The sequence below is a fragment of the Cotesia typhae genome, unplaced genomic scaffold, assembly GCF_013202065.1.
Source record: "Cotesia typhae breed Kobodo isofemale line unplaced genomic scaffold, CoteBio_Ctyphae contig_11, whole genome shotgun sequence".
NCBI lineage: Eukaryota > Metazoa > Arthropoda > Insecta > Hymenoptera > Braconidae > Cotesia > Cotesia typhae.
Genome location: NW_027423711.1, coordinates 5,752,902 through 5,773,102, shown reverse-complemented (window position 1 = coordinate 5,773,102; position 20,201 = coordinate 5,752,902). Strand labels below are relative to the sequence as shown.

The following is a 20,201-nucleotide window of genomic DNA, read 5'->3' as shown; positions in this document are numbered from 1 at the left end:
TCTGAGATTTTAAATATTTTTTTCAAGTACATTAAATAAAAATAAGGTTTTAAACAGAGTTAATATTTAATATTAATAATATTAAAATAAATCAATTTGATAGGGCAGTAAATAATAATATGCGGGATATAGTCTACAAGTATAATGACATTTAAACGGTGGAGAGATAATAGCGAGGTTGTTATCGCCGGCGTAACGCCGTTAATGTGACTCGCATCAGGTTTTCTAGGGTCGTGAGCACGCGAGTAAGCAGGACTCGGGCACAGCACGTTCGCCCTCGCTCGAAAAAATAACCGCTAAAAAATAACCGTGTCAGTGATCAGTGAATAAGAATGAATAAAAGTTTAAATATAAAAATAATAAAAAGAAAAAGAGAAAGAGTAGAGTATGTAGAGTCGAGTCAGTCGGGCTGATGGAAAATGAGAGATAAAAAAGCGGCACACGCCTTGCGGTGGCACAAGACGAGCGAATGTGTGTCTGGACCGGGACACACTAACTGATACTGAGAGTTTAGTTCTGCAGCTTACGCGTGGCTTTCTCTATGGATCACCCCGCCCACAATAATATATATTTTACAACATATATATATATATATATATATATATATATATATATATATATATATATATATCAAGTAGAAGTCACTCTGCATGACTACAATCTCGCTTCGGCTAAACACTACAATATTATATATCCTGATACGATAGTCTAGCTAGCTAGAGTCAGCTCGATTCCTCGGGCATTTTTAATATCCAAGAATCAACTGTGCGTGCGGAAGCCTCGATTTTCACTTTCAGTCATCCATTCAACCGTATCAATAGAAAGGAAATCGATGAGTTTTATCTCCACCTGAAATTTTTTAAATTTTTATTCAAATTACTGCTCTACTTATTTATTTAAAATCTATTTTAAATAAATTCTTGACAAGATTTTAAAATTTTAAACCATTTAAAATCTAAAATAAAGGACAATTGACGGAGATTAGGCAATTGCTGATGCAAGCCGGTAATTAATACCGTGGAGCGAAAAGTAAAAAAGAGGATCTGTAATCGAGTAGTTGAAGTCAGCGTGTCGGTTGCCAACTAAACGCTTAGGCGTGTAATTGATCTCGAGGCGGATAGTCGTAATAAATAATATAAATTTCTCTCTGTTAATCATCTCGTTTGGCTGTGTATGGCCAAACGGCAAAATTGTCACCGCGATCCCACACTTTGTGAGAAACAAAACCGGCGATTGATTCGTTAAGCTTACAGCTCTGTATTTAATGCTTACGATATAGATACTTATACTTACACTTCTATTAACGGTAAGCCTTGCTCTACATTCCTTTATATAGTCTTTTGTATTTGGAAAAAAAATTGTCTTTTATAAAATTACTGATCATTACACTCGATCGGTTGAATCTCCCGAGTTTAAAAGGAGCTATTTAAATGGGAGTTGCTATCCACAGAGTTACTTTACTTTTATTAACGATCTGATCACAAAACATCACAAAACTCGCTAATTTTCACTTTCTCTACCTCTTCATTACGATTATCCGACCTTGCTATGGGTTAAACGCTTTTCTCTAAGCATTCATTAAAGGAAATTAGTCAATTAATATAATTGTACTCAATATTCACTCATCAAGAGCTTTCATTTTAATACCTACATGCATTTTTTATATATTTTATATAGATTATATTAATTAAATAATTTTTTTTTTTTTTTTTTTTTTTTTAAATGTTACATCGGGATGTCGTCAAGTAGATTTACATCATCAGTTGATAGAAAATAGTATGATCTGCAAAGGAAACAGGATATTGCCGAAATATAAGAGTAGCATTTGTTAAGTGTCGGCAGTTTTAAAAAAAAATAATGTTTCGCAAGTGTTGATGATGATGGGAAATCTAGTGAAACTTAAATGTATCTGTGTAAATAAATATCTGTTGGCTCTGGATCATTTCACCTAACCGGCAGGAATGTCAATGATCGTTATAATAAAGTGAGGCGAGCGAAGATTGAGATAGAAAATACTTAAAGGAGAAATAGCTAAAGTTGATAGGATATATACGAGTGTGGCTGTTAATTGTGAGATGGACTTTAATGTTTTTAAATAAAAATAAAAAGACCGTAATGATACCTGTGACATAAGATCTGTACTGATTCTGATTATTGCGAGTATTTCCAGAGTATAGGTGATTCCAAGCAGAGTCCAGGCGTCGTCGGGTCCATAAATGCGAGCGAGTATGAGACCAGGGGGAAATAATTGTATCCTATGTTGAGCTCCAAGCTCAGCTATGACGAGTGAAAGTGAAGTATCATATCTCTGTGGGCAATGTTAAGCCACGCGCCCTCCTCTATCATGTCCGAGAGTTTACGAGCACGCTCTACTCACTGTACGCATTTTTATAGACTGTTATTTATTTAATTATTCATGCCGATGTTGATGCAGATGACTTTCTCAAATAAACAAAAATGTCCAAGCGAATTGCCGGGGAATAGTAATTTTTTATTTTTTTTTTTTTTTCCCCTTGCTCGTTGTTAACAATGACAGTAAGACTGAAAAGTTTACGGTAATCAATAGCGATTTTCTTAGGACATGAAAAAAATCCTCGGGAATGATTCAATCACGAATATTGAAACTACCAGAGTGTATTTTGATCGCTGAATCAATTTATATGTCGTCACCGACTTGTTCGTGATCATTTTCCAAGTATATTCCCCTTGTACTCGGTTGTTACGGCTCAGATACCGCAGGCATAATCCAAGACTAGTCCCTAGACTACTTACCCGAGAATATCACTCTCAGGCTGCTCTGATACAATTGATGAGAGATGAAGTTGAAATTATTATAGAAAACATTGGATCGTGCCGCAAATTGGCTGGACGGATGGCGCTTTCTTTTTTTTTTTTTTTTTTTTTTTTTTTTTTTTTTTTTTTTTAATTCAGTACCTCAATAACAAATAAACCTTAAGAATTTTCATCTAGTTACTTTAATCAATACGACTCACCAGTAGTAGTAGTCGTCGTCTCTTCTGTTATTTCTATTATCTCGCTTGCTATTATCCTCAATCCGTAGGCTTTCAGTTGACGAGTTTGTTGCGCAAAAATAATTCTAATACCGGAAGAGGCTGGATCTGCCTCGCCTTTTCTCATTGCCATCCTCGGCACTCTGTACTCGTTAACTGTCCGCAAATTCTTACGTCACTACGTCGACATTATTTCCATAGCTAATAAATTCTCAAATAAACAAACAAATAAATTAATAAATGAATGAATGATTTATTTAAATATAACAACAATAGAGTACCCTCCGGTAAATAATTTAAAAATGGCCTTCTTACTCTTTCACCTCAACACTATCTTTATTTGCCGTTCAGTACCGGCAATGAAGCTCTTACTTGTAGACTTGTCACTCAACTGACAGATGTCACAGCTACCTATTTATTTAAAATACATAACAATTTATTAAATCCATAAACTCGCCGGTAAAAAATAAATAAAGTCAGTCGTCGAGTGACGAACGGAATAAAATATTGAGTTTAAATATAAATTAAAAATAAAAAAAAATTAAACAACCGAAGCAATAACCTGAGACAGAGACTAAGAGTAATATAAAAATTGTCAGTTGTTATTGTTGCCCGAAGGCATCTTGACCGGCAAACACGCCCGATTACAACATAATAGCCATCATTATTGCGAATAACTTTTTAAATCTCCTCCGAATAATCACTGAACTAGATCGGCAATTTAAAGTTTTTTTTTTGTTATTTTATTTTCTTTCTCCTATTAAGAATTTATTCCTACGGAAATACAGATAGAGATGAAGAATATGACTACTGATTTTATGATTGGTGGTTCTTGGAATCGGCTAAGCTACATTCGATCTGACTGGAATGACGGTTTGCTACTGTAAGAGGCATAGAAAAATATAAAAATAGGTAAATTGAAGAAATACTCGTACTCGGTAGCGGTTCGCTTGAGGTTGGTGGAATCATATCAAAGTATATGGAGTAGAGAATGGGTGAATGTTTATTAGCATAGCGGACCACCCATGACTCGACCCTGCCCAAGTTTAGTTCCTTCATGAGCATTATACGTCTGCGCTGGTATATTCAAATACTGAGTATAGAAAAGTTTAACCTTATAATAAGCGGCGCTCATGTTAAGGTACTTACTCTATGTACTTACATACCGCTCGTGTATGCCCATCCGATCTCGATTTATAACGATATATGTCGATCTTTTATTGGCAGTCGTACAATCTTCCTCTTCCTTGTACATTACCGTCATATTTCTTACTTTATTATTCTCTTCTTCTTTCAATTAAGCTTTTTAAAATTTTATTTTCAGGTCAAAAGTCAACTAAGCATCATCAAAAGCTAAACAAGTCATTAAATGTCAAACTTGTCTTTGAATTTAGTTTTCAGATTTTATTATTTATAATTTACTAGCAAACTTGCAGTCACTATGTGACTGCTGTGACTTGTGAATTATAAATAATTAAATTTTTGCTTTATTAAATAATTACTATCGTGAAAAACTGTAACTATTTAAATTACATTGATTGTCTTTGGTCAGTTAAGTATTTTACATAATTAATAATAATAATGTTAAGGTAGCGTGATGACTGACCATGATATCAAGGCCCAGGACTGATCTGTCATTTAAAAAAAAAAAAAAAAAAAAAAAAAAACAATTGGAAGTCTTCTGATTTGCAAATGATAAAAAAAAAATCAGTGATGCGTAACGAAAAAAGTAATCCTTGATAAAGATCATTGATCACGTTTAATTATTCTGTAAAAAAATGATAATTGTTTAAAAAATATTTTTTACCTTTTTCTGCTTGTCCTTAGTCCAGATTTCTCGGTGAGCATAAGAAAAATAAAATAATGATAATAATAAAAAAATTAAATGTAAGATGGTCAGTATAAAGGAGCTCGCCCAGCAGAGTTTACTTGGTGCAATAAAATGAAATTAAATAAAAATAAAAAATAAAAAATAATAAATGTTAAGTTGACAACTAATTGAGTCCTTGAAGTATGGAGAGAAAACGTCTTGTCTCGGACAATGTTTAACTGGAGAACTTAATGTAGATTACGGCTCGCGATTCCTATTAATTAAATCGTCTACAACGTCGATTTATTTATTAGCAGTCATCTTGTTTCTATGTCTTATTCTTTAGTAAAGCCATAAATAAAACTAAAAGTTATTCAAACGAGAGTATCATCGTAAAATACGTAAACAACTGGCTACTAAATTATTTATTAACAACCATAAAATGTAAATATTTGTTCAATAATATTAAAAAATTCAACGAGGTATTATTTAATTTGCAAATTAATAAATCACATTATTATTCACCGTTGAAATTATTTAAAGAGTCATTAATCATTCGAATAAAAACAAATATGGATATTTAAATTCACTTATTATACTTGTACTTTCTTTTCTTTGCATTACTTTCTATGAGTTGTTAAAATTACAGATAATAAATAAATAAATGAAATTGAAATCTTCCAACAATTGTTTTTATTTTTGTTAAAACAGTAAATGATATAAACATGACTATTTATTTATTTATATTATTATCTGAGTTAGTAGAAAAAAAAAAAAAAAAAAATATATATATATATATATATATATATATATATATATATATATATATATATATATATATATATATATATTTTAACAGAGTATTGTTTTGATTTTTAAAGCAGTGTAATTTAAAAGTTGTTTAGTAATGCGACTTTGATTTTACGAGCAACAGTAAACGGTTTTAAAATATTTAGATCGAAAAATCTTCAAACGATCAACAAAGTTATTTGGTAGTAAAACTTTAGGAGTTAAATATACATGAGTATGACTTTCTATGGAATTATAACAAGAGTTTTGTAACATGAAACAAAAAAAATTTACGGAATATTTTTATAGTGGATTATAAAAACTAATAATAAAATATAGAGAACATTCTATTGTAGTTAAATAATCTCGGGTGTGTTGGTAACAATTGTGTTAACGAGTTGGGTTTGCTGCGCCGGTCAAGAAAAAGCCGAGAAAAATAGTAATGAAAAAAATAATAATCATAATAGAATGAAAATAAATATATATAATAAAAATAAAGTTAAGTTAAGAGTGAGAGGAATACTGGATCTCCTTCGAGCGTCTACGCCCGTTTCTTCAGCTTATATGGAATTCGGTAATTGTAAGATCTGACTCAAAACTCTTCTTTTTATTCAGTTTATTATTTCAGCTGCCTCTTCGTTGCTCACTGTTTTGTTTAGTCTCTATTTTTTAAACCTTATCTTTTCTTTTAAAACTTTATAAATATTTTAATTAAAATCTCACTCACCAGCTTGGAAAACTCAGACTCGGCAATATTATTTGGACATTGGTTTAAATGGATCGAAGCTTAACTTGTCCTGTATTTTTTTAATAGCTTCGATATGATTTCCAATCGAGTGCGAAAGAGTGATCATCCTCTTAAGGCTTACAGCCTTTGCAGGACTCTCTGGAGTTGATAAGGGTTTCATTTCATCAGTTTCAGTTTTAGTCACAGGGTTAAATTGTTCTCCAGACCTGGAAGAAAGCCATGTGACTTTATCTGGGAGATTTTTTCTACTGCTTGATTTTTTTAAAGTAAATTCATCCATAAAATCTGAAGACTGTGGGTTAATATTTTCCGTATTGGTTTTAAATTTCTTAAAATTGGTACTTTTAGGAGCTGCTAGTCCAAAAGCATCATCATCACTGTCATCATCTAAAACGATGACTTTTGAAGAATTATTTTCTTCAACTAGAGCTGTTTCAGCAGGACGCTTACGACCAGTGATGTCATCCAAAGAAATGAATTGATTACAATAGATTTCAGTAGAATTTTTCAATATAGCTGCAGTTATCTCCGATTTAGTAATTACTCTTCTCTTCATGTATTCCATCATTAATAAAATTTGATTATAATCGTCGTGATTAATGACACATCCACTCTGAAGGGTCTTGTCCCTAACATAAGGCTTAACTAGCAATAATTTCTCATCCAATTTCTTGTCTTCAAACGAGACTTTGGAATATAACTCAACGTTTCCGCTAGCACTTTTTACTACGCGGCCATAATCGTCTATGTCGTAGGTGCTGAAGAATACAAATGTCATGCCTCTAAATAATTGAGACCTATCAACGCTAAAATTGACATGTATTACCGCTTGAATAAGTGAATTAGGTGCCGAAAATTTTATTTTCACTTCATAATCGATGACATTTGGCCACGCAGTACCATCGACGTAAGCTTTAACACAGTCTCTCCAAAATTCTGGGCCAGTAATCCAAACTCCTTGTGCTAGTGCTGAAGCATATCTATGTGTCATGCTTTTATCGGGATGCACGAAGTGAGTGCACTGAGAATTCAATCTCTTGTACACTGTTATACCCAGCTTTTCCAAATCTGCAATTACTTTTTCTCTTTGATCGTATTTTTCTGATACACAAACAATTGCCTTTTCAAAATTAACTTCGTAAACATTTGGATCCTTGCCAAATTTCAATCTATCACCAGCTGTCAATTGACATGATTCCCAAGGATCTAATTTGTTGAAATTTCCATTTCTCCCCAGGAACGTTCCAGTTGTTGAATCAAGATCCATAATCGTGCATGTAAGATACTTTCTGTTTTTATAATTTAGCAGAGTTCTGAAAATAGTTTTAGTTTTTTCAACAATTGTTATCTTCGCATGAAAATCATCTGTACTTGAATGGTTTAACATTAAATCAGCTGATTTATGTTTTCCAATTGAGTAATTTTCTTTATGCAGTGGCATGTACAAATGACTATTGTCTTCACCTTTCAAAAACCACATGTTTTTCTAATTATTTATTACTTTATTGAAATAAAAATTAGATCAGTGTTATGATTGTTTACACATTAATAAATGAAGGTTAGTGGTTACTTCACAAATATCGAAACAATAAAGATGGCGGTAAAGAAGCACTGTTATTTTTTTTTCAAGTTGGTATTTTTTTTTTTTTTTTTTTTTAATTTTACTACTTTAATTAATTATGAAATTAAAATTAGCCTACAGCGAAAAATTTTTATTTTTTTTTATTAATTGAATTAGCAATAAAAAAATATTTTTAAAATAATTTTTTAGAATTAACTTAATTGTTAAATAAAATTAAAAATTATAATTTTACGTTTAAAAATTTATTAAACGTATTTTATTAATTAAATTAAATTTTAATAAACATATAATTTCTTTTGTATTAATTCAAAAATATTTGGCAGTTTTCATGTAATGATTTGCGCAATATTTTGAAAACGCCCGCCAGTTGTAAATTCAAAAAAGTTTAACGGTCGTTGTGTCAGTTGATTTCGGATTGCGGTATTAGGCGTAGTTGCAAGTCATCGTCACCAAAAATGATGCAAATAAATGTTATTTCAAACTTAGATTTATAATTTATGTATAAAGTAATAATTCTTTAAATATTTAGATGTAAATAATTACTCCAGAAATATTTTCTCGTAAGTATAAATAATTATAAATTTTTATGGTTATTTTTCTATGAATAATTTCGAATGTCTTGGATAAAATCAATATCAACAAATAAATTGTTGTGAAGTAAGTGAAAAAAAAATGAACATTAAATTAGAAGACATTTAAATATATTTATAATTTATTTTATCGAAAAATAATTTGTATTATATTACAACAAAAAAATATTAAAAAAAAAAAATCATTTTTTTCGATAAACAAAAATTTTTAAATGTCGGCTAACTTAATTTTCATCATAAAAAAAAAAAATATAATTTTCGCTTACTTAAAAAAATGAAATGATTAAAATACTAATTGAAATAAATGATCATCAGCAGAAAATGAAAGAGTTGAGATAAAAATCACTGACTTTAAATCAGCAAAACATCGCGTAAATGAGGGTTTGAAAGAGTAAAGAGTAAAGTAAAAAAAATTGATTATATCATTGTGTCGAAATCTGAAGACTCCACCCGATGACCCTCGACGAAAAATCTTCTCGTTCACTTTCATCCTCGATTTGTAATCTTATAAGACTGGTTTGTGTTTTTTCAGCGTTGTCGAGTTATAAACCTTGCTCTTATACATAAATATAAAGAGTAAAGTAAGATGCAGCTTGAGTAGACTGTCGGGTGTCCTCGCGGATATGTCGGTTAGCAGTTTCCTGGGAGAATTATCTTGTGTGCGTCTTTGAAGCGGCTACACTCCCTGTACAAATAGAGTACGTAGTTTCAGTAATTTAACTAAAAGTTAACTCTCAAAGATATTTATTAAAAAATGGTTGTTTCAAATTTTTTCTAAATCGAGTTCTCGGAGGACTTTACTCTCTTACACCCACCGACACGCCTCTCGTTTAGAATGAGCTCCCCAGCAGTAGTAGCAGGTCGTTACCAACCAAGCTTCTTTTTCTGATAGATTTGCTGACTGAACTGCGGTACGGAACTAATGCCAACTTACATTTTATTACATTGCATTACTCTACTCTACATTAGCTTATCTATACGTAACTTGGCTAACTTGGCTTAGGATAGAGAGAGGATAGAGGTTGCACCAGAGCTAAGTTAGCCGGCAAGTGTCTGTGTCTAGCAAACTCTGTAACGCAAACGAGCGTTAAAAAGTCATACGATCTGGTTCGAATAGCCTACGTGGGATGACAAATCCACTTTCTGATACCACTATGATCATAGGTCTTTGCACTCGTTACGCTTGACACGTACATTTTTTGCCAGCACTTAAGCTTTTTATTACAGTAATTATTTTTTGCTCCACTGCCAGATTGCCGGATTTCAATTCCCCGCGGTAAATTTGATTCTCGAGATGGAAATGAAATAAATAATTAAAATTAACTCTGATGGATACTTTCTAAATGTCTGGGCTCTGGACATCTGTTTAGAACTATATACAACTTTTATTTTATTTTTCTCTAATCAACTCAAGATGACGATCGCTAATTATTCCATGCTTTATATAAATTCAATCAGCTTAAAATAATTCACCGAGTCCATGGGTTGGGTCTGATTCGTTATGTTAAAAATTTATGTCATTATTTTAATTAATGAATCAGTGAATAAATTATTTATTAATTAAATAATTAATAAAGATTAGATAACAATGAGCAAAAAAATAGTTTGGTATTTTTCTAATTAAGAGAGTCACACCCGAGAAAAAGAAATTACTTAAGTTAATCCGGTCTACTGGCGTACACCAGTAGTATTGCCGGTAATTATTGAGCAATCTTGTTGTCCGAAAGGTCGAAGAAAAATGGCTGCAACTTTCCTTCGTTAATTGAGGAATTCACACATCTACTTAATGATTTAAGTTACTGGAAAAATTTTAATAAATAAACTAACTCTTAACTCCAGAATAGCTTAAGTATGTATAAGGAACATTTATTTATTTATTTCGAATTAAACTCTGAGTTAACATCGTACTGTATCGTCTAACGCGTTCGCTGAATTTGGTCTTTGCTAATGTTAAGTCTCGTACCGATTCTGAGGCAATCAATTTATGGGGTGAAATATAAACTAACGTTGAGCCAAAGACATTCGTCGTTTTAGTCGTCTCGCTTGTTGTTGTTGTTGTTGTTGTTGTTGTTGTTGTTGTTGTTGCTGTTGTGGATTTTCTCTAGTTATAATGCATCTCGGTACTTATACTACAACATTCACTACATTTAGAATACAAGATGGTGAGCATACTCTTCCGCGTATACTAGATCTAATTTCCTCACTACTCACTATTTATTATAAATATCAGATTACAACCTACCGCAGTTAAATTTAGTTTGCTTTTTATTAAAAATTTATTTATTTTTGCTTTTCAGAATTCAAAGTATTGGGTTCGATCCCGGATTTTGGAGTTTAACGACGAAAAAAAATTAAATAAATGCTGATAGTGCAATAGACATTAAAAACAATAGGGCAAAGTCTCTAAATATGTCGAAGCTATTAATTAACCGTGTTAATTTGATAGACATTGCATTACTGCTAATGGACTTGTGCCCGAAACCAGTTCTTCGTACGTTCACCTTACACCTTATATATTTAATCCGCTGATGAGCCTGAGGGGTTGCCCAGTCTCAGGGAGCCAAGTCGAACCGAGTCGGGATTGAGAAGGATCTCAACAAAAAGGCCACAAAGATGCTCGAAACTTTTTTTTTTATATTAAGTTAAAATTAATACCAGATGAGTAAGAAATTAATTCTTCACACGATATAAAACCTCTCCTCGGAGAAATACGATCTTGGTTAGCATGCGTTTAATCTGACCTTCATACTTAACAAGGGTACAACCCTGTTTTATAATTATAATCATTTAAAAATCATGAATATGAAAATTCATAATTTATGAGATTAATGAATCCAATAAATCCCTAATTGTGTTTGTTGAAAAAAGTACCGGGGAAATGCGTCTGATCATTGAAATAGCGAGGGTGTGTACTAAGGTGTGTTCAACACATGGAAGAATTTCGCACACCGCATGAGGTAGAGCAATAATATAGTAGAGTACGCCGTTGTAAATGGTATCCTGGTGGTTGTGATGCAATAAGTGAATGTATAACGGATGTTAAGGCACGCGTTTATTCATCACAGCATCCCTTGCATCTTTGCCGGAAGTCATCTGTCGACTTAACGTCTCGACAAAAATAAAAAAAAAAGTCATATAACATAACTAAATAAAAAAAAATAAATTTCCTTCTCATTTACATTATTGCTAATGCAATTATATTACCCGCGTCTTCATCAAGTCAATGCAATTTGGCATTGGTTGAATCTTTTTTCAAACCAGCTTGAATAACTCAGTTAAATGTGAACATTGATAATTAATCTCAGCGAAGGATCCCGATTTTGATCCCGATCTACCCGGCGAATCGATTGCGCCCCGGAGCCTGGAGGCGTTAAATGGAAAAAAGTGTTTATTACAGATAAATGCAAGTCTATGTGTATACATTGAAGTGTAAAGTGCTTGAGAATATTGCGAGATGAATTGAAATGGAAAAAAAAAATAATAAACGTGAGATATACAATGGAATAATATTTCACAGTTACAGATATCGATCGACCTTGGGCGTTATGGATCCAATCAAGCATATATCTACGCATTGACTAGCCCATTACCGGCTTGCCAATGCAATTGATTCGTGTCCGTGTACCTCAATAGACTTTTTTATTTTTTATTTTAATTATTCTACTTGTATGGTGGGCGCAAATAAATATTTAAATAGCTTCTGACGTACAAGTTTATTTAATACTTAATGGTCATTGTAGTTTGATAAATAATACTGTGTAAATATAATTATTTATTTAATAACACTATCAATTCAAAGGATGACATCCTTCTTCGGGTAAAAAATTTTTTGTCCATTTTAGATGGGTCTAGTTTGTTAAAATAAAATTTAAAAAAAAAAAAAAAAAAAAAAAAAAAAAAAAAAAAAAAACAAAAACAAAAACAAAAAAAAAAACAACCAACAGGGTAGAAAGTTAAAAATATTTTTATTGACGTCAACCGTCAATCGTAATCAAAAGTGTATTATTATATTGAACATATTTGTATCTCAATCTACAGAATGCATTATCTGGTAGATATCTTACACTGACATCGACATCAACGCATTTTTGATAATTCAGATTAATTGATTTCTTTGAATAAAAATTCTTTGGCAATCTCGTAATCAACAATTACATTTAAATTTCGTAATTATTATATTATAGAGTTGACGTTTCTTTTGTTACCAATACGACAAATCGAAAGTTATTCAGTCACTCTTGACATTATAAAATTAATATTACTCAACACATATCACTATCAAAAATAATAATAATAAAAAAAAATTTATTAAACAACAAAAAAATATATTCGATTAATTGATAATTAAATAATTTTTTTGTCGAAAGAATTCGTTATTTAGCAATAAACTCTATAAATTGATTTAAAAATTAACTCAGCATTTATTGATAAATAATATAAAGTAAAAAAATGTATTTTATTGCAGCAGGTGAGTAGAGGTGAACGATCAAATCGTCAGGCTGATTATTTCTGACTCATGACTCGAAATCTCTGAGCAAAACGGATTTTATTCTGCGTTGATTGACGATCGATCAAAGAGACCAATCCCAAGGGAAGAGTGTTGCGAATTAAAGCAGGAAGCGTTATCGTGAGTCTACACTTTATTTTTATTATGTACAACATTTTATTTTTATTTTTTTTTTTTAATCTTTTAAAAGACCAAAATAAAAGTAAGGAGAAAGACAACGAGTTTTTAAATGTTGACGATCGTTTCCTTGAGAGAAGTGAGTCAGGAAGAACTTCTTTGACAAGACTAGTATCGGTACGCGTTGGAACTCATCCAGACATAAGTCTTTTTTGCTTTTTATCTTTATATATTTTTATACACACATATCGTGTAATTTCATAATTCACGCCTGATATTTTTACAAAACAATCAGGTGTTTTAAACAATCCCTTTTCTGTCTTTCTCTTTGTTATAAACGCTATCATTTACAAGCACATATAGAACAATATATACGAGCTTATGATATTTAAGTTTACGATCTTGCGTTAGGTAACTCATTTGATTTGAAAAAAAAATAATTTTAACAAATAAACATACCTTGGGTATTATATTATTTATATTGTATTCTATAAAATCATCTAGCGTATCGGTAATTGGATTTGTTTGTACTTTATCGATCTTTTCAAGCGTACTCGAGCCTATTGCGAGTACTGACCAGGTTGCGAACTCTAAAATTGCAAAATAATCAATTACCTCAATTATTTATTCATTATTATAGTTTTTTTGAGGTAATAATCGTTTTATAAATATCTAGCGATAGTGAATGACTATTCATGCTTAAAAATTATGTAAATGTGAATCTAAAAAACGCGACTATCATCGTAAGAATCAGTAGATTTAAAAAGTGAAGATAAAAAAATTAAAGAGTGTTGCGCGATTAATGAGTGACCTGTTGGCCTAATTCATATCCGAACGTCTGTATAATCCGAAATAAATCTCGGCATTAGATTAAAAGCCGCGCGTGCTGGTCTAATGTTTTTTTTTTATTAGCATCAGACAGTAGATACTACCGACCTGAGGTCACCGTTCATCTTATACAGATTATAGATATCAAATTCGGCGTCTAAGCTTGTAATTAGACGTGACTTTCAAATTTTTTTTATACGATACTATCGGGATTTTTACGCTCTTACAATTCAATGCTCTGATGCCTGAAATGAATGAGTAGTTAAATTCGTCACTCAGACAAATATTGTAAAAAAATAAATACCTTTAATTGTTTCAGCCTTTCTAGATGCTTTGAAAATAATTATTAGTAATTAGAATAAATAAAAAATCAGATAATTTTTTCTTACATTCCTATGAGTGCAATAGTAAGCACTAAAATCTCAATAATGATAATAATTTCCAGAGACTTACTGAGAACGAATAGAAACTAAAGGCAATTTAACAGCTACTGAGCAAGCGTTGGCGTTCTCTTGTGTTTTACCGCGAGGATAACGATTCGCTGAATGATCTGTAATCGGCTATTAGACTCAACATTTACAAAACAGCTTAAATATTTACAACACCCTCCCGATTGCTCAGTTTAAAATGCGCGCGTTAAATTTTAATATTTTAGAAAAGTCACCAGTTTTTTTCTCTCTCTTTTTTTTTTTTTTTTTTTTTTCCATATCATCTATTACTACTATTGTGACACCGTACACAAAAAAACTCTTAAACTTTATGAAATAGTGCATTAAAGAGAGTATAGACTTAAACGTATTTTATTTACATCGAATTTAAAATTTTTTCTTTGTAAGTACGTTCATTAATCATTATGTAAGTACGAGGAGAAGAAAGTATTACGAAAGAAAAAATAGCTCAAGACAAAATCTAAACGATAAAATTAATATTTCACTGCCAAGGTGATTGGATGGGTTCGTTTAATCATTATTCATAATCATCTTCAACACATTTCTAACGTCTACTCTCAATCTATTATTATTTATTCTTTTATTCTTTTATTCTCTATTGTCAAATCGTCTTCATCACTTTTTTGTACATCCATCAAATAATTCTATGTGTATTCAATGATTGCAATAAGATAATAATAAAAGTATCACTTGACCTTTTTTTCTAAGAGCTGACCTTTTTAATATAAATACTTTTATGTTATTGCACACCTCGGACTAAAATGATCTGATAATTTTTCAAACTTTTAATCTCGCTCTCACTTTTAATTGTGTTAACAGTAAATATTTTTCGTAATATTTTCCTTTTTGAAAGTGAACTTGATACAATTCTTTTCATTTTCTATCCTATTATATTTTTATAAATAATTATTACGATTTAAATTTTTATCTAAAAAGTAAATCACAGTCGAAACTTAAATTCACTATTTGCTTGTCGATAAATAAATTAAAAAAATAAATAATTAACAAAGTAAAGAAAAAAACAAAATTTAATATGTACAACTGATTAATAATTAAAATCGCATCACCGACTCGTGCGAAACAAGGTCAGAAAATATCAATCGAGTGATTTATTGGTAGCTCAAGGGCAATAATTGACACTCATTATCGTTCCAGGTATCTATATACCATCTTCAGTTATTCATTAAAAACAACAGCATAAGATTTATGTATTTTAAAAATTTATTTAAATCAAACAAACAAACATACGTATCAATTTTTTCGCCGGTACTCAATTATGCTGAAATATTTCTTAATATTAAAGGTTTTATCGGTTTAATAAATAATAATTAACAAACAAGTAAATAGAATTTATAATTATTAAAATGATAGACGTTTAATGACAATCTAATAGTGCTTTAAAATGTCACCGGCGCTGAAAATAATTACCTTAGGCGGTACAATTATTTAACTTATAATAATAACTTCCTTGGAAACAGAAATTTTTATGATTGCATATATTTATATTGATATAAATTCAAATATCCAAGGGTTGATTGACTCGATACCTTCACTCGTCCAACAAGGTCGTCGACTAATTGTTGTAATTACAATATAAAAATATAAATAATATGTAGACTAGTTAAGGCCATTAGAAAGCAGGAAAAAAAATGACTCTGATCTTCTTTGATGTTATTTCTGTCAAGTTATATTAAATATGAATACAGATATTAATAAAAGATCTCGTCGGGTGGTACATGTATACATATTTATCTTCAATAATTAAATGCTCTACTAATAAATTATTCACTGGCTAAATAGTTAAATTTCAACCTGTGCGGGCAAATCTACATAAGATTTATGAGATGCAGTGTATAAAACTGACTTAATCATGATTAATATTTTCTTCGTATTTTTATAAAAAAAATTTAACATATTTAAGTTTATAATATTCTGTTTAGATAAATATTTATCAAAACAATATCTCTATTTTTCAATTTTTCAACTACAGTCATTTGGGCTAAAATGTCCTGTTTAATATTAAAAAGATGTTTTTTTTTATTTTATCGAGATAGTTTTCCACCCAATTTTCAAGATCGGAATTATTACTAGCGGATATTATCCGTCCTGCGTACAATGGATTCGAAAAATCAGTATTATTAGATGCTGCAAGAAAAATATACGTTAAAATGACTTTTTCTCTGTTAAAAATATAATTTTTATAATTAATCATTTTATCGTTCAAATTGATAATATTATAAAACGCAGAATCTAATTGCCATACTGAGCAAAATTCTGAGCAAATAGTAGTCTTGATACACTTGTAAGCTTTATTCAAGTATTCGCGTTTTACTCCGTAGTATTTTCTTTTAGCAGTTTCTTCAAAAATATTTATTCTTTCGTAAAATTTGGAGGTTGAGTGACCATCAAGTGAATTCGTATTATTCATCAATTTGAAATCAATTTCTTCGGAATTTTTGTAGTTAATACAATCAGTAAAATTGTAGTTTATAAATGGCATTTTCGGATAATGCTGGAATACGTCATATAATTTATGATAGACATTCAAATGCGAAATGGGTTTTTCCAAATCTTTTCTATCTATGATATCACCAATTTGCAATTGCTTCAATGATTTATGATGATTTTTCCGTCTAATTTTGTTTTTTATTCGCGGTAATTTGAGCAATGGCCGTAACTCAAGGTTTACCACAACTTCATTTCCAAGGTGATTAAAAATTTCTAGCTGTGTTTGCTTTGAAAAATTAGAAAATGAGTTTAAATAATAATACAAGTTAGATTGAGTATAATAGTTATTAATCTAGTCAGCAATAGATTGATTATTATTTGCAGGCATAATGAAACTTTGGTAAACCGAAGATTCAAAAAATTTATCTATTTTTTTAGAGTTAAAATTACCGGTAGTGTTACAAAATTTATGATGATTTGCATAGACCTGTAATTTAAAAAGATTATCCGTAATGAATTTTCAAACATTTATATATTCTTTGAGCTATATTACTTGATAAATACAATTTCCGGTGGTGATGAATGATACGTAATGAGTTTCATTGTGTTGTCTCAAACGAAACACAGCTGTTTTATTAGATAAGACTTTATCATAAACTCCTAGTCGAATATTCAGTAAATCAAATTCATCAATAACTTTTATATATTCAATTCAGATGATTTAATTATACGACAAATTTGAATGAGACCGTAGATATAACGATTACCCAAGTAATACTCAGGAATACCTAAATTGTTAGTGTCAAAATAACTGAAAGGTAATGATGTCGATTTTTTTTCGTATTTGATCCAAACTTGTTGATAACTGTACAGCTGCAATAATTCCAAAGATAAACATGGCTGTTTCAAAATCTCAAAAGCAAGGTTGTTATCAAGATATGATATATTTTTTATGAATTCATTTTTATTGTAGCCTTTGAATCAATAACTAATTTTTTCGACTGAATTAAATATCAAATCATGTATATTTAGTGTATCACCGGCAGATAATTCTATCAAGGGTATTTTAATTGCATCGAGATTTGTCACAATAATCATAATACTATAATATAAAATTCATGACTAAGTTGAAGTTGGTTAGTATCGAAATATATCGAAAAAATATGATCCCCGATTCCTTATTGGTCGAAATTAAGGCGCGCGTATGCGCGCAATTTGAATTCCTAGTTAAATTAAATATCAATGTAGATACTTTATTTTTTACTTTACACATTTTATTACTATAAGCGCTTCAAGTTAACTGTCGTATGATCGATAATAGTGTTTTTATTTTTGGTCATAAAAAATAGATAATGAGTAATTTAATGTAGGAATTATCAGTTAACACCGTCAACTATTTGACAGAGACGTAGTAGGTAATAAACTTTAATTTAGATCGGATTTTTTTTTAATTTATTTATAGCACAAAAAAAAAAAAAATAATGATCTCAGAGATAATTTGTTTTGGAAAGATTCTTAAATCAACAAAGTTTTTATTTTTCTTAATATGAAATTTATTCAATAAAAAATTAATTAATACAGCTCATCTATATATAAATTTATTAAAGAATGATTGCCTTTATCCATTTCACTGATAATTTTTGAAATAGAAGTCTTATTATTTTTGTTATTAATTATGTCTCTTAAATCATCGTCACATAAATTTTCTACCCATTTTTCAAGAGTATGGTTTTTAGTTGCTGATAAAATTTTACCCGTATAAATTGGAGGATCTTTTATTGTTAAATTGTTCAAGTAGTTGAAAGATTCAAGGGGATATATTAATGCCTGCGAAGAAACAGTTACGGTCATAATTAAATGATTATAATTTTATATTTCTAAAATATTTCAATAACAAATAAATTCGAACCTGAAATAAACAATTACCCCTGCCCGTACGTCGTACAAAATGAATTTCATTACTTTCCGAATAAATCACCATAATGTTGTCATTCTCAAAAATATATTCTTTAAATTCATCCTTTGCGTGTTGGTTTAACTTTATTACTTTCCATGGAAAATTTAACTTCTGATTTCTAATGTCAGTGCAAATAGTTATTTTCAAACATATCATTTGATCATTTAGATATGAAGAGTCAACTCCGTAATTTTGACGCTTGATTTGTTCCTCAAAAACATTAATTGTTTGAGGTATGATATATAGACTCGCATTCTGATTAAACTTGTTACATTTTGAGTATTTGTATAATACATGAGAAATTTTAATATTATCATTAACAACATTAAATGATAAATTTTTAACAAAAACTCGGGTAGATTTTTGAGCAAATAATTCATAAAAATTTAATAGATCGCCTGGACTCAAATCTTCTAGATTTTTATCGAATGTCTTTAGCAACGTTTTTTTATTTTGCGATTTAATAGGTCGCGGTACCTCAGGTAGTGAATTTAATTTTATAACCACTACCGAATCCCTCGGCATCATTTTTAATATATTATCCTGATGAAACCATTCTAAATTTGGAAATTTGTATAAAGAATAATCGATGTTGTTGGTAAAATAATATGCATTAATTAAATCCTCAAATTTGTGATCATTATAGACAGTTTTTAGTTGACTTTTGTATATAGAGAGTCCAAAGAATGAGTCGTTAATACTAACTGATTTATTTATATTATTTTTCATACAAATTAACTTATCTTGAATATAAATCTATAATTTACAAAAAATAATTAAAGATTATTGTCTACTTGATTTTTGAGCGGTGTAAATATTAAAATTTTTTTCTTACTTGAGTTAAACAAGTTCCAGTAGAAATCGAGGAAACATAATACGATTCGTTGTCTTGTTTTAGTCGATAAATACCTGTTTTATTTCTAAAAGCTAGATGGTCAATTCCTTGATCGATTTTTGGAAAATATTTTTCATCCAGCAGTTCAATGTTTAAATATTCAGTTTCTGTAACTTTGCACAGCTTAACAATTCCGTAACTGAAAGTCTTATCATTAATGTAATTGTCATTAATTCTGAAATTTTTATTATTATCGCTTAAAAAATCTATGTATTCAAATAATTTTATTTGGATATCAGTTGAAGTTTGTCCGTTGACATAAACAGTTGGATAAGTATACACGGATAAAGATTCAAATAATAAGCAGGATTGATATGATAATACGTAATTATTACTTTTGAATGTTTTCTTGTCAATAAACTTAGACCTGTTGTAGCCATTGAATATGTCACCACTTATTATTCTTTTTGGAAAATCGTCGGTAAATGTGTTTATCGTATCACCCACATAATATATTCCCAATAGTTGGG

The 20,201-nt window shown here is 30.0% G+C and overlaps 2 protein-coding genes across 2 annotated transcripts in view; one reads left to right on the top strand and one right to left on the bottom strand.

Annotated features, from left to right (window-relative positions):
* Window positions 1–5,687: 5,687 nt before the first annotated feature.
* LOC141536774 (nibrin-like) lies at window positions 5,688–7,915 on the bottom strand. Its single transcript, XM_074257538.1, has one exon. The coding sequence runs from the start codon at window positions 7,836–7,838 to the stop codon at window positions 6,366–6,368; it is 1,473 nt and encodes a 490-aa protein (XP_074113639.1). The 5' UTR covers window positions 7,839–7,915; the 3' UTR covers window positions 5,688–6,365.
* A 5,188-nt stretch (window positions 7,916–13,103) lies between these two features.
* The window catches only part of LOC141525747 (uncharacterized), a 49,460-nt gene continuing 42,362 nt past the window's right edge, over window positions 13,104–20,201 (top strand). Inside the window, exon 1 of the mRNA XM_074240369.1 lies at window positions 13,104–13,157. The gene's annotated coding sequence lies outside the window, so the exon portion shown is untranslated. The remainder of the gene's footprint in view (window positions 13,158–20,201) is intronic.